Genomic DNA, 21,104 nt, shown 5'->3' on the forward strand with positions numbered 1-21,104 from the left:
ATGAAAGAGGCCCTGGATTATAACAAGAATAGCAGCCTTTACCAGAATAACATAGCCAGAAAGAATACACTTAGCCCATATTTGGCATGGAAGCTTAGGCTCCATCAGACAGTAACACATTCAGTGGATGCCTATAAAACAGGTAGGCAGCAACGAGGGGACACAGAGATACACAGTTCTGCTACCTCTGTTACCAACCACATTCTGTCATCACTCTGATTCCCACTCAAAAATCTCCCAAGATCTGGAAAAAACCTAAGAAGGAATTTCAGTACAGAGAATTTTAATGGCAGAGAAATAGCTAACAGACCACTGCATCGGAAATACTTCGTTGTATAGTACTGAGATACCACCACAGAGAAAAAAAAGTACGGTGGCAGCCTACACAGCATATGGAAAAAGTGTAAAGCTTGCAAGATTGTTCTCTTTTAATGACTACAAACAGAATTCAAGAACAAAGAGCATCTAACAGCTGTTTGCTTTTCTGGCACTTGTGTATTTCAAGTGCTAATACTAACATAGTAAATATGACAATCCAATAGCTTTAAGAAGCCATTTTTATTACAGGACTGTCTTGTATGTCCATCCCCAGCTCATCATCTCTCAACCCTCCCACTACAGTCAGTACAATTTATATTATGTACTTTATCTTTCTATAGGAAGCTACTGAAGTACAGAAGGCAGTAACGGCAGTCGTAGTGCAGACACATCTTTACTGATCCATCTTCTGTCACCTCAGCTACTATTGTCCCTCTTGTACAGTATGCATCCTTCAGTTACTATGTTCCTTATAAATACACTCCTGGGGCTACTTTTCCTGTAACACACTAATTTTCACAACTGCAATGCAAAAAACTATATTTTTCAGCTTCCCATTTTGAGCCATAAGACTTCAGTACTTTAGTGCAGTGGCTCAGCTCTGTGTGTGTGTGTTTGCATGTGGACAAGTGAATGTAAGGCTAAGAAGAAGACAGACACCTTTTGTTAGACCAGTATCATCAGGAAAAGCACACAAGTTCTTTGTTATTCTCTCTCAAATCCTTCTCTCTCTCATCACCACAATTATGGCTACAAGACCATTTACATACAAATTTATAAGGTCTCCCCTAGTGAGCTTTAAAATTGTCTATGCATTTCAGCTTTAAAAAGACAGCAGAAAAATGAAACGTGTAGTTTCACTCTTCATCTTGAATGCTATAAGAACCCTTCTATGCTCTCCTTACTCCAAACAGACATAAACATCAAGTTGGATGACATCCAGGAGCCCTGGATAACACAACAAGATTTGACACTGGAGCGAGAGAGAGGCAGCAGCAATGGGGTCTTGGTGTTGCAGTATAAACTATAAGGTCCACAGGGAAATCTAAATGGTGTATTTTTCCGTTTACCTTCAGGTGACAATGTCCAAATGCTTTAACACATCACCAAATGTCTGTTACAAAAACTCCTGTCACTAAGAATAAAAATGGATGGATGAATAATGGCCAGGCTGGACCTTCCGTCTCTTGCCAGTACGATTGGGCAAAGATTTTAAAACAGCTTGTAAGCAATATGCTGCCAATCCAGACCTGTATCATCAGGCCTAGAATCATCAGCAGTCAACGTTACAGATGTATCATCTCACCTCTGACTAGATACATATTACACAGCTGCTGGCATTTCTCAAAGGACTTGGAGACATCAAGTGAAGTCAGGAAAGCAATTACTTGTTTTACATTTTATCCAAGTATATTTTATCCCACTACATTCACAGAGAGGCAATGAGTAGATTATTTATTTCCTTTTAAAGAAATTGCATTCTGATCAAATTCAAGAAATACAACAAAGTTCACCCTGTCATATATATATAAAAAAAGAATATTTCAAAATACTACGCATTGTGAAACATGTTGAATGTCCCCTCCATTTAAAACCCTACCCTAGAGGAGACTGATTTTTCTTTCAGTACAAAATGAATAACAATAACAGCAAATATGTGTGAAGGAATAAGGGAAAGGGATCTTCCATTCTTTGCTTTCATTCACTGCTGCTTCTTTCTGCCTCTTCCCATAAGAGGCCATTTGATATTTTCATCAACTGCAAAGCAAGGATAACTCAAACAGTTGCAAATAAATTCTAACATGCAGGCTATCCAGAGTAGTCCATCATAAAAGGTAGAACTTTGCCTATACTGTGCGTATCGGTCATCACAATATACAAGGTGCAGCTTCAGGAAAGGCTGGAGGGTTTTCTTCTCCTGTAGTTGTGGTTTTTTGCATTTTGTTTTTTCATTTTTTTAGATGCCCAGCATCAGATATTGGTTCCTTAAGAGCAGTCACCTTCTAGGACAAGATACAACTGCTAAAGCTGCAGAGTCAAGAAGTCATGTATTTGTCTACTACCTAACAGAATTCCACATCAGCTATCGCTTCCATACAGTGATACATCCAGATCAAATACAGTTTCAGTAAATCCGACCTCTGATGAGGCACCCTGATAATTTAAATGATTGCACAATCATCCTTGCAAAGAATTCTAGGGGCGACAAACTGTAGATATTATACATAGTATTTTAGAAGAAAGACTTCCTTGAAAATTATTTAACTTCATTTTTAAATTGAAATTTTTGCAACCCTTTCAGGTTTGCTTTGAAGGAAAATGTTGAATTAATCCATGTCCTAAAATGCTTTAGAAAGAAACAAAATCCCAGCAGTAAATCCACCTAATTAAAGTGGAGGTGTATCTAGCCCATAGGCTATTACAGCATCTCAGCTTAACATTTTTAAACATTCTATATGTGGAACAGGCAGTAAGCTCTCATCATTATTTCTCAAACGAAGCTGAACAGATCTAACGCAAATTAAAGCAAGATAAACCAGACAACTTAAGTGATGAAAATTGCACATTTTCCTCTGCTTTAGGGACACTTCTGGCTCATCTGTCCTCTGATCAAGGTGAGTCTGATAAAGCTGAAAATTATACTGTGCAACTGGATTGTATGAGATTATCTTTCCCCTGAGAAGTGATTTATTTTAGTAACCCTTGATGAATAAGAAACTTTCTGCTCCAAAACGATGCTTCTTGTGTGTGCATAGCTCCTTTATTGCTTTGAGTGAGAGATCATATAAAAGAAACATAGAATACGAGCAGTTAGATCATCTTTACGGTTCAAAGACAAACGTGCCCTAAAAGATAGACCTTCAGGGACCACATGTTTCACAAAATGGAAGAATGATCATAATTAGTTTGTAGGTTTAACTGCAAGTTACTGGCACATCTTCTGTTTTTTGTGTTTGTTTTAAGTGCGAGGAAAATCCAGTTTCATTTTTGAGAGATCTTGATTTGTAGAATTTTGTGTTTCTTGAGCTTTAAATGACTCCAGGAGATGCTGCCTGTTAAGTCTGAAAACGAGGCGAGGATCAGGTCCAGAAAGAGATGGGCAATTGCAGCGCTCTCTTATTTTAAGAGCCTGTGGATACATAGGAAAACAAATCAAGCTCATTTAAGTAAGATAAACAACAACAAAAAAAGGTTTCAGTCAGCAATTTGGGTTTCCAGCAAAATCTGTGTTTTCATATAAAGCTTAGCAAGTATAAAATAGAGTCAGAATTGTTACTTTTCAGCAGAAACCAAGATTTCCTGGGAAGAATTGCATCTTTAAATTCTGTAAAACAGTGTGTGGGGGGAAAAAAAGAATCAAGAATGAAAAATGCTTTCTCAAAGTCTCCCAAGGAATGGATGTCCTAAAACATAGATAAGTACAAAGTTCTCAGAGTACTTTGTGTGGTACTTGAGTTCATCAGTAATTTTTACTTTCCGATTTACATTCATACGTAAATTGAAATGACTGCATACTTCATTTGATGTGTTTCATTATTGAAGTAATGCCATATATAGGTATGTGACTGAAAAAAAGAAAAGCAGAAGAGGGAAATGTCTCCAATAATACAATGGACATTGAACTGTTTGACAGAGAAATCCAAGATGGCTGATGAAGTAAAGGTCCTGTTACAAAAAGTGATGTTGTCTTCAAGAAGCATTTGAATACTTCTGCCATGTCTTCTCAGAAAAGAATGCCTCTTGAATGTCTAAATTTATCTAGATTAAAAGAAGTACTCCGAGACCAAACTCTAATTACTCCTTCTTGCTAAATAATGGAAGTGATACAGCTTCCATTTTACAGATTAGAAAGTAAAGGCACAAAGGATTTAAAGGATTTCCCAGAGAATCAAAATCTATTAGTGCAGCCACATTCCCTCCAGCACTCTGTTCTGGCCTGCAGATCATTTTGCCTTACAGGCAATATGAGAAAGGTAATGACAATCAATGGATGAATCATCTCTCAGAGGAATCGTTCAGAATTGGTATAAAACAGTATAAATATAGCTGTTTTAAAAGATGCTTAATTTGGTGCTCATTCTAATGAAGTTAAATTTGCTTTAACAAGCCCATTCAAACAGGCAGCTTCTTTTAAAGATGACAATGGGTACCAAACAAACCACTTTGATGCAGTACTTCCCAATTAGTTCCACACAAACATTTCAGTATCCGTGGATTCTCCTACAACAGCCATATCAACTAACCAAGTAAAGTTAGTTTCTGTATATTACATTCAACACCATTACATGTAGAATTTTAGAAGGCTCTGCATTTCAGCAAAGAACTATTTTTAAGATTTTTAAAACACAAAGTCAAAAATAATCTGCTATTTACCACCATTCAATGATCACCTGTGTGACAGTGGTTTTAAACCAGGTTGGCTGCATCTTAGCCTCAGTCAACAGCATTCCCTATTGACAGCATAAAATCCAACTTTATTTTTAATTGCTTCATGGAAAAAGTTCAAATGTGTATTTAAAAAATGGAAAACTTTATCTGCTTTATGTAAACCAGATAACCAGATTCAGTTGAGATACCACCTGTGTGTAAGTATTTGTGCATCGAGAAACAATTTGTTGGTACTTTTTCCACAGGAAACACTGGGAATAGCTCACTACAGCAGCTTATTAAATTGAAGAGCAGAGTCTTTAAATTTCTTTGTATGAAGAGGTACCAAAACATATTTCTCCCTAACTTTAGTATAGTGAACTAATTAGAGATTGATTTAAATGGCCAGAAACAAAGAATATAAAGGCAAAAAAAACCTGGTTTGGGAAAAAGATGCATTCCAAGGAATGCATCTTGCTGAAACCTAAATGACTGAATGTATAAATCTGGATTTGGAAGACAAATAAGAGGAACTTAACAAGAGGAATATAAAAACCACAAATAAAGCGTTCAGTATTTCTTTTTGGTGATCGCCCATATAGGCCCCAAGTGTAACTGTGCATCCTTCTGCCTCACTGACCAATTAATTTCTAAACTGATGTTTTTGACAAACCAGGAGTTTTCTCTTGTTCTCTTCCAGAACATAAGCTGCTGCAAGACTGCATTAGCATCAGACAGCATTATTCAAGGCAAATGGAAATATAAAGATTTAGGCTGTATCATGGAAAAGGGCAACATAATCTTCTTTCAAACTAATTTAGCAATTGTGTACCTCTAGAGTTGTTTTTTATTGCTGTTGTCACTATGTAGTGCTTGGCTTATTTCCATGGGTTCACTTATCTAAAATACCAAAGTCACAGAAGCAAAGGTCCAAAACAATACTTCAGAGTTAACACTTTTAGTCTGTGGAAGTCTGTTTTCTTGCTATATATGCAGCTGTGAAATGGGAAAGAAGGCAGCTATTACAGCACTATCAACCCAAATGCCATTAAAAGGCTACAGTTACGAGAAAGAAAAGTTCTGCTGACACATCATCTTACTGTTAAACACACTTATGAGGACACATTCCGATGAAAGCAATCTTCTTATGTATATTTGTGCCATGAAACATTCAACCTTATTTAGGTGTCCTTTTCCCTGGCTCTGCTGGCTATTTTGTTTTATGCCAGTAACAATATAGCATCGCTAACATACCAATACCTGGTTGAGGAGCTTCAGCACATATTTTCTAATAGACAAAACAGCCCAACATTATCAACTATGTTGTATTTTCAAAATCAGTGGTAGCTTCACATCCTCAAGTAAACTGTTTTCTGTCAGTTTGGGCAAATGGAGAAATAAAAGTGTTCTTAATGAAGCACATGCATGTCAGTTATAAAAAGAAAATGTTTTGTTGACTGTATACTGCCAAGTGTTCTGAACAACACAGAAAGAACTGAGACAAGGTGGAGAATACACAGATGGACTTGAGAATTAAAAGCACTGTAATTCTATTCTTCTCAGATAAACATTAAGAAAGATACACTACTGCCTCAGAAGATATCAAATAAAATAATTACAGTCTGTAAGTAGTAAAGGTGATTCTGTTTTTCTTATCAGTACAGCTGAAGGCACTTCCTGCAATGTACTGCAGGAGAAGAGAAAAACATTTTTTAGCTCTTAGGATTTGCACCTTGATCTTTTGAACACCTTTGGAGTTCATCCTTCCTCTCACAGTCCATCAGCTCTTTCAGCAACGAACTCACATCACTCTCTTGCCCACAAGCCAGAGGGTTAAAATCTCTTTGTATTACTGGTGATTACCTTAGTGGGGCTGAATTCTGCTCTGATCTTGCAATTCTGACTAAAGCTAAAGAATACCACAAGCATGCGGGGAAATAAATCAGAAGGACAGAGTTGCAAAATAAGTTACAGTTAGCAAGCATAGAAAATGTAATGGGTTCTACAAAAAATAGCAGCATTAAAAGAAGAAAAAGCAACAGGTTCACAATGCTAATACTGCCAATATTTCATTGCTCCTTCTGGCAAAGAAAAGAAAAATTGTGACAAAATATTGAATAGATTTATGGATTCGATAAAAACACAGGACAACACTTTTCACGTTTCGTTTTCCTTCAGTTTTTTTGCATTGATTGGATTCAATATATTCTAGTATTAGAACTACCTGAGGTATTCTTCACATCATTAGCAAAGGGTAAATATGCCATCCTCTTTTTGACAAGAAAACAAAATAAATACATCTTCAGTACTTCATAAGACACCAGAATGGGTAATAAAGTAAGTAACTATACACCAGGCATAAATGATAAACAGTCAATATGGATTTGATAACAACAAACCTTGCCAAAGTAAATTAATTTAGTTTCTTTTTTGGCAAGTTAGTTGCCGTAGCAAACAGAAGAGAAGCAGTAGAAACAATGTGTCCCAACTTACTAATACTCTCAAAATGATCACAGTGTGGTATTTCCAAAAAGACATGTTGAAAACAGGAGCTTAAGTGAATCAAAAATGGATGTGAACCACCATGATGCCAAATAAGCAAATGCCACATCAAGGTGAATTTTTGTGTCACAGGCAGAGCTTAGTGGAGCCACCTTCTGCTTTATTCAGTATGGCTGAGATTTCAGCTGGGGACAGTATAGCAGGAAAAGAGTGGACAAGCTGCAGAGAACACTAAAATAAAAGGTTCAACAATGAACCACAAGATCTTTTAGCTGCTCTCTGGCTCTATGATTCCACAATTTTTCTCCCCAGGACAATGATAAGCATCCTTCTCACGACCATAAAACCATGCATTTTATTGTCAGAAAAAAAAGAAAATAAGTCTTCAGTGAGTATTTCACCACTTCTCATGGAGGAATTCTAAGAGATGCCAGTTTCTTTTTTAAGAGGATTCTCATTTGGCTGGCATATTATTTCCTCCTAGAGGAGAATCCAAATTGCTCCCTAACCGAGGGGGAAATCCCTTACAAGTTTGGTAAATCTTTTTCATTTTCTCCATTTCCTTTCCAGGCGACAGCCACTTTGCAGCTGGTTATAGTTCTCTATTTACTAATTCCTCTGTTTGGCTGTAGCTTGCAACTTGTTCAGAAATCCAAATGCAAGACCTTTAAAACCCATTTGATTGCTCCCTGCCTTCTAATTGTGCAAAAAAAAAGAGAATCCTTCTGATATCGCTGCTTTAATTTACATTTCCTGAGACTGTTAAGTTGCCTCATTGAGACAAGCCGTTTCATTACCTGAAGAAAAAACTCTCATTTTATATAATCACAGTTTATTCTAAGTTTCAAATCTGCAGAGAAACATCTGTGTGGTCTAATAAGACCAAATACTTGCCTCTGTTTCCCTCAGCTCTCATTGCTGGTCTAAGAACACACATATTGTCCTAAAAAGCATTACCCTGATTTTTATTTAGTTATAATAGAATTACCAAGAAATTTGAGATTTTTATGATAGAACATCTCTGTATGGATAAAGAGAGAGATAACTGCAATACTAAAAAATAAATAGCATGTCAATTAATACCAAACTATTTCTGGCAACTTTCCTCAGCGGGAAAGGTACACTTCTTTCAGCTCTGCTCACCTCTGGAATAAGCCTGTCCAAGTGCTCAGCTCTATTCTCATGAGAAGGATGTGTGGAAAGCCATTCTGGCAATCTGGGCTCCCCTTTAACCGTTTCCACTAATTCCATCAGTTGCCAAAATACACTGCTTGCTCTTACATCAACACAAGCCTGAAAATGGAAAGAAAATGTTTATATCACTGTTTTTAAGGTAATACAACACTCATTCTAGTGGATACTGAATCTTTAGAGAAATCATGAACTCCAAAGCTCAGTGACTATTTAGAATAGTTTATCTCAGGCAAAAGACTGTTCTGAAATACCTCAATAAACCTCAATCAGCTGTTTATTCCACACTATATTTTCTAGACTCAATACATCACAATTTATCCATTTCCACAGATTTCAAAAAATATACATGAAGAAAGAGTCTAAAATATGAATTATTATCACTTCTCATGTAAATACCTCTGAAAACAAGCTGCAAAGGCTGTTCTGTATGCAATTAAATTACCTTTTTAAAGGGTGATTCAAGCTACCTCTTAATGATGTAATTCACAACAGGCAAAAGAAGCAGTTCTGGAGAACAAGAACTCTCCTATCTCCCTCCATACTTAACTATAGACATGCATGGACCAATTAAAACTGCATTTTTGTATCACTAACTCCTTTATACTTGATTTTAAGTAGAGTGGAAGAAAAGATTTCTTGCAATAGTCCCCATTTCTTTAAGTGAAAAAGATGCCCACTTACAAGGTAAGAAAATTACTCCTCCTACACTCAAATAAAAATGAGTAATGCTTTGTCCTCTGAATTTTATTACTTACCGACTACTACCAAAAATGTAACTGCAAAAGGAGAGAAATGCTGTGAAAGCACTCTGCTTGTGGTCCTACAGCATCATTGCTATTAGAAAGCAGCAAGTTGCCCACACAGCAATTCTGGTTTTCATGGATGGTATTAGTTCCCTGGGTGACTTTCAACTCCAAATGAAGTTTCAGTCCCAGAATCAAAGTTCATTTTGAAAATTCTGCCTTGAAGAAACATTAATAACTAATAAGAAAGGGAAATTAACCTTATGCAATATTAACACTAGATGGTGCTGCTCTCATAGATATCTAACGCAACAGTTGTGTAGCTCTGCTGCACTTTGCTAGAAGTGATTGAATTGTGAAAAAAAAGAGTCATTTCTCTATAAATCTGACTTAATTTAGCAAAGAAATATACTGTTCCAACTGGAGAACAAACAACAACAGTTTACCTCTGTATGAAGTGCAAAGCTCCTTTGGTTATAATGGAAAATGAAAAGTGTCTGTTCAGTTGATAATAAAACAAACCAGTTATAGTTACCTTTGCTGCAAACTGAAGTCCCACTTTATCAGCTTCAGCCTCCAATGTTCTGCTGTACGGTCTATCAAAAATAAACTGCAAAAAAGAAGCACACATTGGAGCTGTGTGTTGTGTTTTTGAATGTATAAAAGCTGAAATGTTACAGCTATTTTTCTAACCTTCTCATAATAAATATATATATTTCAATGTTCCTATTTTCACTCAGATTACACATACTTTCATGGTTCCTCTCATCAGCCAGTGTCACTGCATTTTGCTGTAGCCAAAGGGCTAACATCAACTTTAAATTAGTTGCTTTAAGATATTCTAAGCAGAAATATATTACTGATCAGGGTTGCATTAAAGATTCAGAGTCAGGACAAATAAACTGATTATGCACGAAATGGAATTTTCTCGCTTCACCTTTATTGACATTAAAATTTTAGATGTAGCAACAGTAAGAAAAGAAAAATCCAGTGGCTTTTTAAATTATGGTTTATTATTATGTGCATTATGTGGTAAAAGCCCACTGTATGAATGTAATCAAATGTTTCCATGCAGAAATCACTCCTTTGCCTCAATTATCTCTCAACAGTAGTTGCAAATTGCCCTTGAGAAACTTGACTTGAAGAAAAGTCATAACCAGCTACTCTCCTTTTTTTGTGGTTATGACAATTTATTAATACAATATATTATTAGTACAAAAACATGGTGCTACCTTGGCCACATTGTTATTAATTCATATAACCCACCATCTTCTGGCTTGGGTAGATTTGGGTTACCCTGTCCTAGTTTATCAGGTCATAGTAAAAGCAACTTAGGACTCAAAGAACAGCCTTGTCCTGCAGAGATCAGCAACAAGTCAAAGCATTCTGATCTATGCATCAACTAGGAAAAAAAACAAATAGGAGAGTAAGGATGTGCAAGGCTAATGAAGAACAAAAGCTTGCATCCACTCTATTTAGCCAGAGAAGCGGATCCTCCTTACATGTTCAAGGGAAAAAAAATAAGAAATAGTTAGATATAAAGAGCACCAAAGCAGTGGTGCAATAAATCTTTCAGTAACTCTTTTTTCTTATCTAGTACAGGCACTTTCCTTCACTGTGTCAAAAAGGAACGTATAGCCAGTCAGAGCTCAGTCTCTACACATTTACCCAAGCCAAATACACTGTTAAAAATATTTAGAAAGGAAATATTGAGATGGTTACATTCTAAACACTTCACTTCCTTACAGACCTTGAACACTGCAGTTATAAATGTATGTTTTAAATCTTCTGTAGCTAGTTATTGTTTGAAGTGTATCACATACTTTTACTGTCCTGAAAAGTACTCTAAGTTTACAGAGGCAAAGATGTCCCTGGTTAGTGTGTCATGTAATCCTCAAGGACTATTTGTGATCTGAATGCATGTGTAACCTAGACAGAGACTTTGGAAAGCATGAAGATGATCCTAAGTTAATTATTTTAAACTCTTACGCCTTAGATTTACTTGTGCTTATGTTTAAGCAGCGGGGTGTTACTCTTTACCTGCATCCCTATGAATGTGCACAAAAATATGGTTATATTCTGAAAAATAAATCCAATGCTAGTACAATTCCTGGTTAAGGGATGACCTGTGTTGCAGGAGTTACCTACACTGCAGACCATGGGAGCAAGGATGACATCTGACAATGTCATTCTATGATTTCAATATACGTCAGCACTGTGTTCCCATCTCTGTTACAAGTACGGCGCATTAAGGCTGACCTGGAACTGCCTAAACACCTGGAAATCAAAGATGACCTGCCACACGTGGTGATGGAAGAGAAGAGTGAGTGATTCACTAAAGGCTGGACTTCTCAAGATTCAATCCTTGGCTGCACACACAGGCGCAGGGGAGGGGTGAGTAGATCACCTAAATGGAAAAGTTCTAAGGCACTCAAACTAGTTTAGGAAACTCATACTCTCTGTAATAAGTCTTGTGTGAAACCTGCCATCCTAAAAGATACTTATATAAATCACTGTTGGGATTGCAGCAAATTTCATCGAAACATCATATCAGATTCATCAATGACTAAGTGATGATTAAGTGCTGATTTGATTATTAAGTGATGGTTAGGTGCTGTTAAAAATCATATGATCTACTGATGTGATTTACAACAAAAATATCAATAAAGTCAAAGTGCTGCTAAACCAAAGCACAGAAAAAACCAATTTGTGACAAGGAAAAAAAAACAGACATGCTACTTATGGGTGAGTAGCAAACAAGAATTCCTATTCAGCATATTTTGCATATGGGATAATATTGCCAATATTAACCACTTATTTATTCAGTATTACGTGTGGATATGTTTAATTCTATTTTATTTTAAGGTAATTCTGACCAATGCAAGATACAGTCCAGCAGTGTCCTGGTTTAAAGCAAGCCGTAGATGTAGAATGGTACAATTGTGAGCTTCAACCCAAATTACGCAGCAACAACTCCTGTCTACAATAACAAAATATGAGATGCAGTAACCTAGGAGTTAAGATCCAATGCAATACAACCCAACCCAATTGCAAATGCAATACAGTGAAACGCAACACAATGAAGTGAAATGCAATCAAACACAATGCAAGGCAATGAAATGAAATCCAATGCAATGCAACCCTAACCCCGACAGGAAATTAAATCTTGCTGTTATGAGCAATCTGAGGATTGGTTCACACTTTGCTTTCTCCAAATTCAGCTCTTCACAACGATGACTAGCAAACATCAGTGTATTAGTTTTTTAGCCACTCGGACAAATATCCAAGCTCTTCAGATGCAATTTATGTTCACAACCCACATACCTCCCCATTAGCTTAAGAACTACTGAACAGATTGGTTATATTTATGTTATTAAGAACTGGGTGAAATAGGAAAATCATCAAGAGAAGTCAAAGAAGCCAAAGAGCATTCCAGACTCAAGTTTTATGAAATAAGCAGAAGTTCCTTTATGAAAATTATTTTATAAAGGGTTTTATTGTTGGTTTTCTGTTGTATTTTGAATAGAGAAATATAGATATATACATACTAATATATATATGTGTGTGTGTGTGTGTGTACCTATATATATACATATATATATACTCATATATGTGCGTATGTCTGTATACATATATACATATATACATATACATATATATATGTGTGTGTATATATATATATATATATATATATATATATATATATGTATATACATATATATATATATATATATGAGTAACTGTCCAGAAGACAGTAAACTAGACAGCAGGAAAAAAACAGCACCAAAAAACCCTGAATTTTACATTATTAGAGAGAAGCTGTCTGAAATGTTTAGTTCACTACATTTTATTGTCGTATAGTTTCTACTTTCAAGGAACATTTAGACTCTCAACTTCCTAATCTTGAAAACCATTAGCAGTGAATTTAGATACACTTTCCATATATTTCAGTTTGTTTAGAAACAAATTAGCAACAACTCAAAATAAAAACTTCAGCATCTACAAAACATCAGACATTTCAAACAGACCTTCATTTAACTTAATTGGCAAGCAAGTACTAAGGGCCCATCCAACTAAATCCAATCGTTATTTAGGGAGATGTAGTTTTTCAAAGTGACAAATGAGAATATATATCAACTAAAGCAGAAGTATATTTATAAGAACAAATCTCCTCCAAAACCATCCAAAGACGTGTTTATTTTTGTTTATAGTCTTTCTCCTCTTGCTTTTTTCCCATTTGTACCATTTACAGATACTAACCCCCCAAACTGTCAGTGCTCTTCCATGAAGGATAACAAGAAATATATCAGCACATTTGCAATGGATGTCAGAAACAGATGTACTCGAATAAGCTGTGTGAAGTATTCCATAGTCATTCTTACCTCCTGCAACTTGCTCTGGATCCGCTGGCCAACAACTGCCAATATATCATGAGGACAGATGGCCCAAATCATAGTGAGAAAGATGAGTGATAGGAAATCCAAGAAGTGAACCAGACTGGCTTTCTCTATCTGAAAGAAAAAATGGTCCAGTTTTCATTCCTTCCTGGGTTTTCATCTATGCAGATGCACGAATGGGACAAAAAGAAAATCCTTTGCTCACACAGAAAAAAAGCACTAAAAAAATAATCACCACTACCCAACAAAACAGCTGGATACAAGGTACTTTCAGTCTAGAATCCACACTAACAACATGTCTGTTCCTGCTGGATATACACACTGGCTATCTCAGTGCAAAAGATTCAAAGCCTGGGATATGATGATGACTTTACATAGATACAGTTCTTCAGTAAATAGGCCACAAAATGGTAAGGAGGGAAAAATCGATAAAAATTAATTCTCTCTAAATACAGATTTAAGCTCTAGATGCTCTTGAGTTTTGCATCCTTTAACTTTGTGCTACTACAATAAAAGTACCATGTGTGTACAAAAAAATTATGAAAGTATATCCACTTATGTGGATATGAACAAGTTTAGGAGCAACAAACTGAGTTGTTGATGCCTCCTTATCTCTGCTACAGGAAGAGAGTCATCTACAGACCAAGTCCTAAATGACTCCTAACAGCGAGCCATAATCCATCCATACAGCTATAAAACAAGCCGACCCAAACACAAGGCACACTGATAGGACAACTGGCAACTAAATACTAGGTGAGTAACAAGAATATACTGTGTCAGAATATTCTGTCTTTCAAACTCAGTTTTTCATTAACCAGAAAGTCATATTGAAATTCTGCTTGGTAGTGACAGGAAATATCTTAGTTAATATAATGAAATGAATTCTAAACTTATGAATGAAGAGTTCTAAAATTCTTAAATACTTACTGCGTGTTCCAGCACAGCATGAGCTATCTCGTGTCCCAAAATGAAAGACAGCTGATGAATATCAGAAACTGCATTTAGCAATCCCGTGAAAACAAACACTTCCCCATTCTGTGTGAAAAAAAATTAAGCGGAAGGCACATCAATAAAATGCTGTTTCAATATTGCTAATAATTTTTGTATTTAGGTTCAACTCACTGGAAGCACAAAAGCATTTACTTCTGGTTCATCTACCACATGGATAGACCAGATGAGTGTTGAGAACTGTGGGATGTCCTTATTGCTCTCGGATAAATGTCCAACAACTCTCTTCACAACCTGATAGCGTGCATCTGTCTCAGGCAACATTTTGCTTTCATATTTCGCCATCCACTGAAACAAGAATTGATCGATTATCATGCGGAACAAACACACAGTAAATGACTACTTGGTAAATCAGTCTAGTGACGATGTAGAATTTCATCATAGCTATTTTTTAATACATTTTTCTTTCATACAGCCCAAGCTAATGTTGCTGATCATGCTTTCAGACCCACAAACTAAAAAGAAGATACTACCCCTTGTCCCTATATCTGGTGTTTCCTCGTGCACACATTTAAGCTTGGCATAAAAATTTAGCAGACTTCTGTATCATCCCATTAGAATTTATAACTTGCAAGTTGGACAAACTTACACAAAAGATATAACAGAACATATCCTTGTACTAATTCTGTTATCTCACATTCTCTATGAAACAGGAACAGAATGACATTTGTATATGGCTGGATTACCCGGATTCACTGACATTAGGATAGCAAGTTACAGAACTCAAAGTCACAGAAATTAGAGCAGTGGGCAAAGTCAAAGAAAGCAATTAAAGGAAAAAAATGAACTGATTAAAAAAAAAGAACAAATTCTCAATGGTGATGTAACAACTTACAGACCTTAAAGAAATACCAAGGAATGATCAAACCAGAAGAAAATAGGACAGATCTGAGCACATACCTATTAACTATGTTTTCGCTACTGGATTTCTGCATTAACTGTATTACAATAACACTGCAAGAAATATTTGCTACCTATCTATTATGAGCTCTTAGCCATCATTTTGGAGGCAAATGTTGCCTGAATAGTTTAAAATAAATACTTAAATAAATAAATAAAGCATCAGCACTTCCTGAGTATTTCAATTTTTTCTTCAGACTCTTACCATAGAATATTCCATCTGCGACAGTTGTCTCAAATGCTCCTTTCTGAACACCAACAGTCTGGCACGTCCAGTAATGGGTGTCTCTTCCAAGTGAGTAAAATAAAACACGACAAATAAAACTCCTAAGCTACAGACACCCAGGAGTATCTTCCATTTATTTGTCCTCACACTTTCTTTAAAGAGCTCCCGTTTATTAGGAGGAAGTGCCTTCCACCATTTTCTTATGCTCCTGTAAGACACAAACACTGACAGCTTAGGAAATAGCTAAAAAGAGGTTGCTGGAGTCTGTTGTTGCAATGTTCCCTCCTACATTGTCACCTGGTGTGAGCTTAAGGAAGGTTATGGTGAGCCTGGGCACCCACCTGTCTCCCTTTCCTCCTCAGAGGAAGAAGAGGAAATGCCTCTTAGTGTCTTGGTCCATCTCCCTCCGCCACACATAGGCAAAGAGGGAAAATGATACATAAGAAACAATTCCTTCTTGAGCAAACTCTTAGCCAAGGCCTCAGCCCTGCAAACCATTGCAAATCTACAATTAACACTACAAATAAGTACAGCTACCATTCTTCATAAAGAGATTCAACACATGCACATGCCTTTGTGCAACAGGGCCTTACTCTGAGAGAGAAAAAGCAAGATCATATTTTACCTGCCAATAAGGATAGCAAACAGCTTCTGAACGGGTTTAAAGAGAATCCAGAAAAGAGGAAATGGTGCAGCCCGAAGTGATGGCGATGTGTGAAAAGACCTGATGAGCTGAGTGTTCCCTGCAGATAAACCATTTGGGATGGGCCCTACAGAACTGATTTGGAGGGATGTGATCTTCTCCTTCAGCAACCGAGGAGACTGGAAGCAAAGCCTTCTGGAAACGTGGTGTGCATTCTTCCATACTTCTGTGCTTGGGACATTTGATACACAACTTTGTCCTTTAACAAGACAGGTTCTATAGCAGTTTTTGGTTTGGGCCAAAGGCAAACGAAAGAAAAGACAGTTCCTTCTGAGAAGCTTAAAACCACAGGTGATATTCATAACCACTTTAGTTGGGTCGCCTGTAACAAAAGAGGAGGAGAAAAAAAAGGGGGGCGGGGAGGGAAGTAAGTATTAAGAAACAGGAAACTGGGAAACATGACTTAATCTGAACACATAATACCATATTTCACCTAAACAGATACTATGTATTTCTTTGCCCACACACAGTTATAACTGCATCCTATTGCAGACCAAAGGCACGACGCCTCATACAGCTGCAAAAACAAAACTTGTGCTTTATATTATCACTAACAGCAAAGCAGCTCTTTTACTTTCCCTCGCTCTTTAATGACGAGAACAGACGAGCTGCGGCGCTGCCTGTGGAGGAACTATGAGCTCCATGAGGGGCCCCGGCCCAGCCCCGAGCGTGGCGGCCATTCCCACCCGTGTGTCCCCCTCAGACTGAGGCCTCCCGAGCTGCCAGCCCTGCCGTGATACCGGCAGACGAGCCGAGGGTGATGGGGAGGAAATTGTGACTGTAAGATGCCCGAGTCAGCTCTGTCCGCCATTACTGCGAGACGCTTTTGGCACCTGTTTCGAGATACACCTCCTCATCCACCGCCCCTACTCACCTCGCCAGCAGGCGGAGGAGGAGTCGGGCCGATGGTGGGCACCAGGATGAGGGCGGGCACCGGGATGAGGGATGGGATGGGACGGACACGGTGCCGCCGCTCCGCCCCTCCCCAGGCCCGGAGTGCTGGAGCGGGGCGGGACGCTGAGGTAGGAGCCGCCATTTTGTGTCGTCACTGAGTCCCGGGGTTGTCCCGCCCAGGTCGGCGGCGGGGCCTGTAATCTGAATGATAAGGATCTGTCGTGTGAATGACGTGAAAAACTGGTTCTTTAGAAATGAAAAGAACATCTGTGTGGTAAGAGTTGAGGCACCGGCGCTTAATACGGGCCCTGGGGCTCTGCGTGCTTCAAAGCTTTTCCTCTCGCAGGGAAGGTGAAGGAGCACAGATCTCGCCTTTGGCAGCTCCACACGTGAAAGCAAATGAGCTGTAGCGAGAGAAAAGCACTTAATGTAATCCAAGGTCCGTGTGTATCCCGGGTGCCAAGAAATACACACTCTCATGGCTGTCTGCTGATCCTCAGTGTCCTTATTTACTAAATTTTGTTGTAGTCTACTTTTCCTAGAAAATCATAGAATCATACAGTGGCCTGGGTTGGAAAGGTTCACGATGACCATCCAGTTCCAACCCCCTGCTATGTGCAGGGTCACCAACCAGCAGCCCAGGCTGCCCAGAGCCACATCCAGCCTGACCTTGAATGCCTGCAGGGATGGGGCATCCACAGCCTCCTTGGGCAACCTGTTCCAGTGCGTCACCACCCTCTGGGTGAAGAACTACCTCCTAAGATCCAACCTAAACCTCCCCCGTCTCAGTTTAAAACCATTACCCTTTTTTCTGTCTCTATCCACCCTTGTAAGCAGCCATTCCCCCTCCTGTTTATACGCTCCCTTCAAGTACTGGAAGGCCACAATGAGGTCTCCCTGTAGCTACCTCTTCCCCAAGCTAGGCTCGCCCAGTTCCCTCAACCTTTGCTCATAGAAGTGCTCCAGCCCTCTGATCATCTTCTTTTCTACCTGTTTTCTTCATGAAGAATTCTCCCCTCTGAAGCCAAGCATGACTACTTTCTCTCGTTTGGTCTGTGGAGCAGATCTCATTCTTCCACCTCAGACACTCCATTTTATTTCAAACCAGCTGAAAATCGATATTATTTTGTTTGGTTGGTTGGTTGATTTGTTTTTGCTATTATTTGTTTCTCAGGATCTATTATTTACCTGTCTTCTTAGAGGGTATTAGAGCTATTTCTGCATTCCTGCCTCACCTATTAAACCTCACCTGCCTCATTCCTATTAAAATCACTGGATGTTTTGAGTGCATAAAGATGGGGCTAAAAATTGTGTACTGCATTTCTCCACAAGTTCTGCCACTTATAATTAAGATTTCAAAGCTGACAAGCAGCAAATGTGACAGAGATAATTATAAGATCTTTCTATCAGATACTGACATGAAATGCATCTCTGAAAATCCAGTAAGCAGTTGAGCAAGTGGATACTTATAAAGAGGTGTTTTTCTCCAAATTGCCAGTTTAAATAATAAAATAGAAATAGTGATTGACACCATGGCTTCTCTTACATGTTAACAACTGTATGTACATGTAACTTTTTTTTCTCTTTTAAAGGGAAGAAACTTCTGTGCTGAGATTTTGTTACTAGCTTCATCTCTTCTTTGAAGAAGTCTGTAATTTGCATTTCTGAAGCAGAGCAGAAGACCTGTGTAGATGTGTCCAATCTCTATGGATTACTGTAAGTAGTCATACTAAGCTGAATTAAATTTTGTATGTGTTTAAAACTATTCACTCAAGCAGTTGGCAGTGCCACGGTATCTTTGATAGTTTGAGTCCTTGTCTCATAGAGCTGGAGCTTTTCCTTCAATTCCATAATGAGTGTGTGTGTGTGTTACAAAGATCATTGCAACTAAAATCGATTTCTTGCAAATCTTTTATTCTGAGTTGCAGAATCATAGAGTAATTTAGGCTGTTAGGGATCTCTTGGAGGTAATTTGGTCCAATCCCCTGTTTGGAACAGGGCTGAACTCAAAGATGGATCCAGTTGTCAAATATGAAATCCAATAAAAGCAATTAAAAACACGGTAGCTATAAAGATTTTTCTGTATATTCAAGTGAAAGCCTTTTTATACTAACATCTCCCTAGTACTACTTTAAATCTTGGCAATTAAAAAGTTGTCACTTAAAATGTACAGTATTCATTTTTAAGTGGAAAAAAAAAATGTGTTGCAAAATAATATTTATCTTTTATTTAAGAAAAAAAAAAACAAACAATCTTGAGTGATGGTTTTGTCATTCCGGTTTCAAAGGAATTCACATCTGCTCATTAGTGACAGGCTAAAATCTTGGCAGAAACAATACAATCTATCAGCCCTCAGCAAATCGTTAATTGGATTTAATGCTACTTCTGTCTGTTTGACCTGCAGAAATCCCAGGAGTTCATGTTAACTTAAAAGAATTGTTAATGTTTTGTTACTATTGAAGTTTTCCAAATGTTGTTCACTAGATCCTGTCTTGGTCCACTGAGTGTACTGTATTGTGTACATACCATATTAACTAACCCATCCTTGTTCCACTGACATACCTGTCCGTGGATGCTAGTAGATATTTATCTCTTTGTTAATAAGTAATAATTATTTCTGCATATTACTCACTGTCAATATAGTTAAAAAAAAAAAAAAAGTAGAGTTCAGTACAGTTCTTTCTTTCCCAAACATCCATGAAGAGGCAGTGATTTTTTATTTACTTGCTGTCCTATAATGTTTTAATAAAAGACTCAGTAAGAGCCACAGATGATTATTGGATCCCCTCCTACTAGTGAACTGATTGATTACCCAGCTTGCTAGTGTTTATTGAGCAATAGCATAATTGGGAATCACTTAGTGCTGTCATCAGACGTGAACTGAGTCACACCAGTGGGTGCCTTGCTGGCCCAGGATTCTAGTCAGTCCAGGGCAAAGTGTACCAGCTAGTTTGTCAGAGTAGTGTAAGTACAGCCAAGATACTTGGAGTTAAGGAACCAAATGTAAACATCCAGATCCAAGACATATCAAGAGCTTCTGATTTTTTGAGCCATTTTAGATGTCTTATGTAATGAAAATGATCTCCAGCATTACCTATTGCTTGCAGTTTGGTGTGTCTGACAACCATTGTGCTTTAGAGTGCAAATTGAACACTTAGTGGGTGCAAAACTGGTACATGAGGACAGGAAAAGAAAAGAAGAATTCATCTGATGTGTGCTAAGACTGGGGAAGCAGCACTGAGCATTTCTGCAGTATACAGTGCAATGGCTACAGCAGTGCCACATCCAGTTCCTTTGTAGTTGCTCCACTGTGTTTCTTTGGATAAAATCAGGCTAGCAGAACTGCAGAGATTTCTGATACATACATTTATTTCAAGCCAAACCTGTACTGCTGGGCCCATATGTAAAAATCTCAGTGGAAAATTAAATATATTCTCACTCATTCTTTCATTTAGATAATATGAAGTATCCCTAATTGTCACTGTGGCACTTAATTTGTGCTGGAGTAGGGCTGTAAGAGTGTTATCCCCAGGGGAGAAGGGATTGGCATGAAAATGAGATATGAATATTATCAGGCTGCCTGAAGCATATGAAATCTTAGCCAGATAAAAACCAATGCAAAGAATTTTGTTGTGAGCTGCTGTGAATAGTTACATAAATGCCTAAAGTTGGTTTTTCCTGCTCTGAAAGTAGTTGCATTAACTCAAGATGAATTTTAGCATAAAAAGATAGGTACCGGCTGTAAACCCTGCAACAAATCAGTGGAGATGCTTTGGAAAGGGTAGTTATACTTGTATACTTGCACAAGGAAGACAGTCTGTTTAATAGCATGAACCAGTCCAGTTAAGGAG

The 21,104-nt window shown here is 37.8% G+C and overlaps 1 protein-coding gene across 1 annotated transcript; it reads right to left on the reverse strand.

Moving 5' to 3' along the window:
* Window positions 1–1,706: 1,706 nt before the first annotated feature.
* OMA1 (OMA1 zinc metallopeptidase) lies at window positions 1,707–18,231 on the reverse strand. The gene is made up of 10 exons (XM_015870833.2): window positions 18,161–18,231; window positions 17,234–17,499; window positions 16,282–16,681; window positions 15,636–15,864; window positions 14,645–14,818; window positions 14,450–14,557; window positions 13,508–13,636; window positions 9,661–9,735; window positions 8,332–8,481; window positions 1,707–3,448 (listed from the first exon to the last, which is right to left on the reverse strand). Exons 1-10 carry the CDS (start codon window positions 18,229–18,231, stop codon window positions 3,278–3,280), a joined length of 1,773 nt encoding a protein of 590 aa, XP_015726319.2. The 3' UTR covers window positions 1,707–3,277.
* Between the last annotated feature and the right edge of the window lie 2,873 nt (window positions 18,232–21,104).

Source organism: Coturnix japonica, chromosome 8 (genome assembly GCF_001577835.2).
Source record: "Coturnix japonica isolate 7356 chromosome 8, Coturnix japonica 2.1, whole genome shotgun sequence".
Taxonomy (NCBI): Eukaryota; Metazoa; Chordata; class Aves; order Galliformes; family Phasianidae; genus Coturnix; species Coturnix japonica.

Coding starts and splice junctions, on each gene's coding strand:
- OMA1 (XM_015870833.2), bottom strand. CDS start 18,231: ATGATCAGAGGGCTGGAGCACTTCTATGAGCAAAGGTTGAGGGAACTG. Junction 17,500..18,160: donor GAGCCTAGCTTGGGGAAGAG/GTAGCTACAGGG, acceptor TCATTTCTAAAG/AACCAGTTTTTCACGTCATT. Junction 8,482..9,660: donor GACTTCAGTTTGCAGCAAAG/GTAACTATAACT, acceptor TTCCATTTTCAG/GCTTGTGTTGATGTAAGAGC.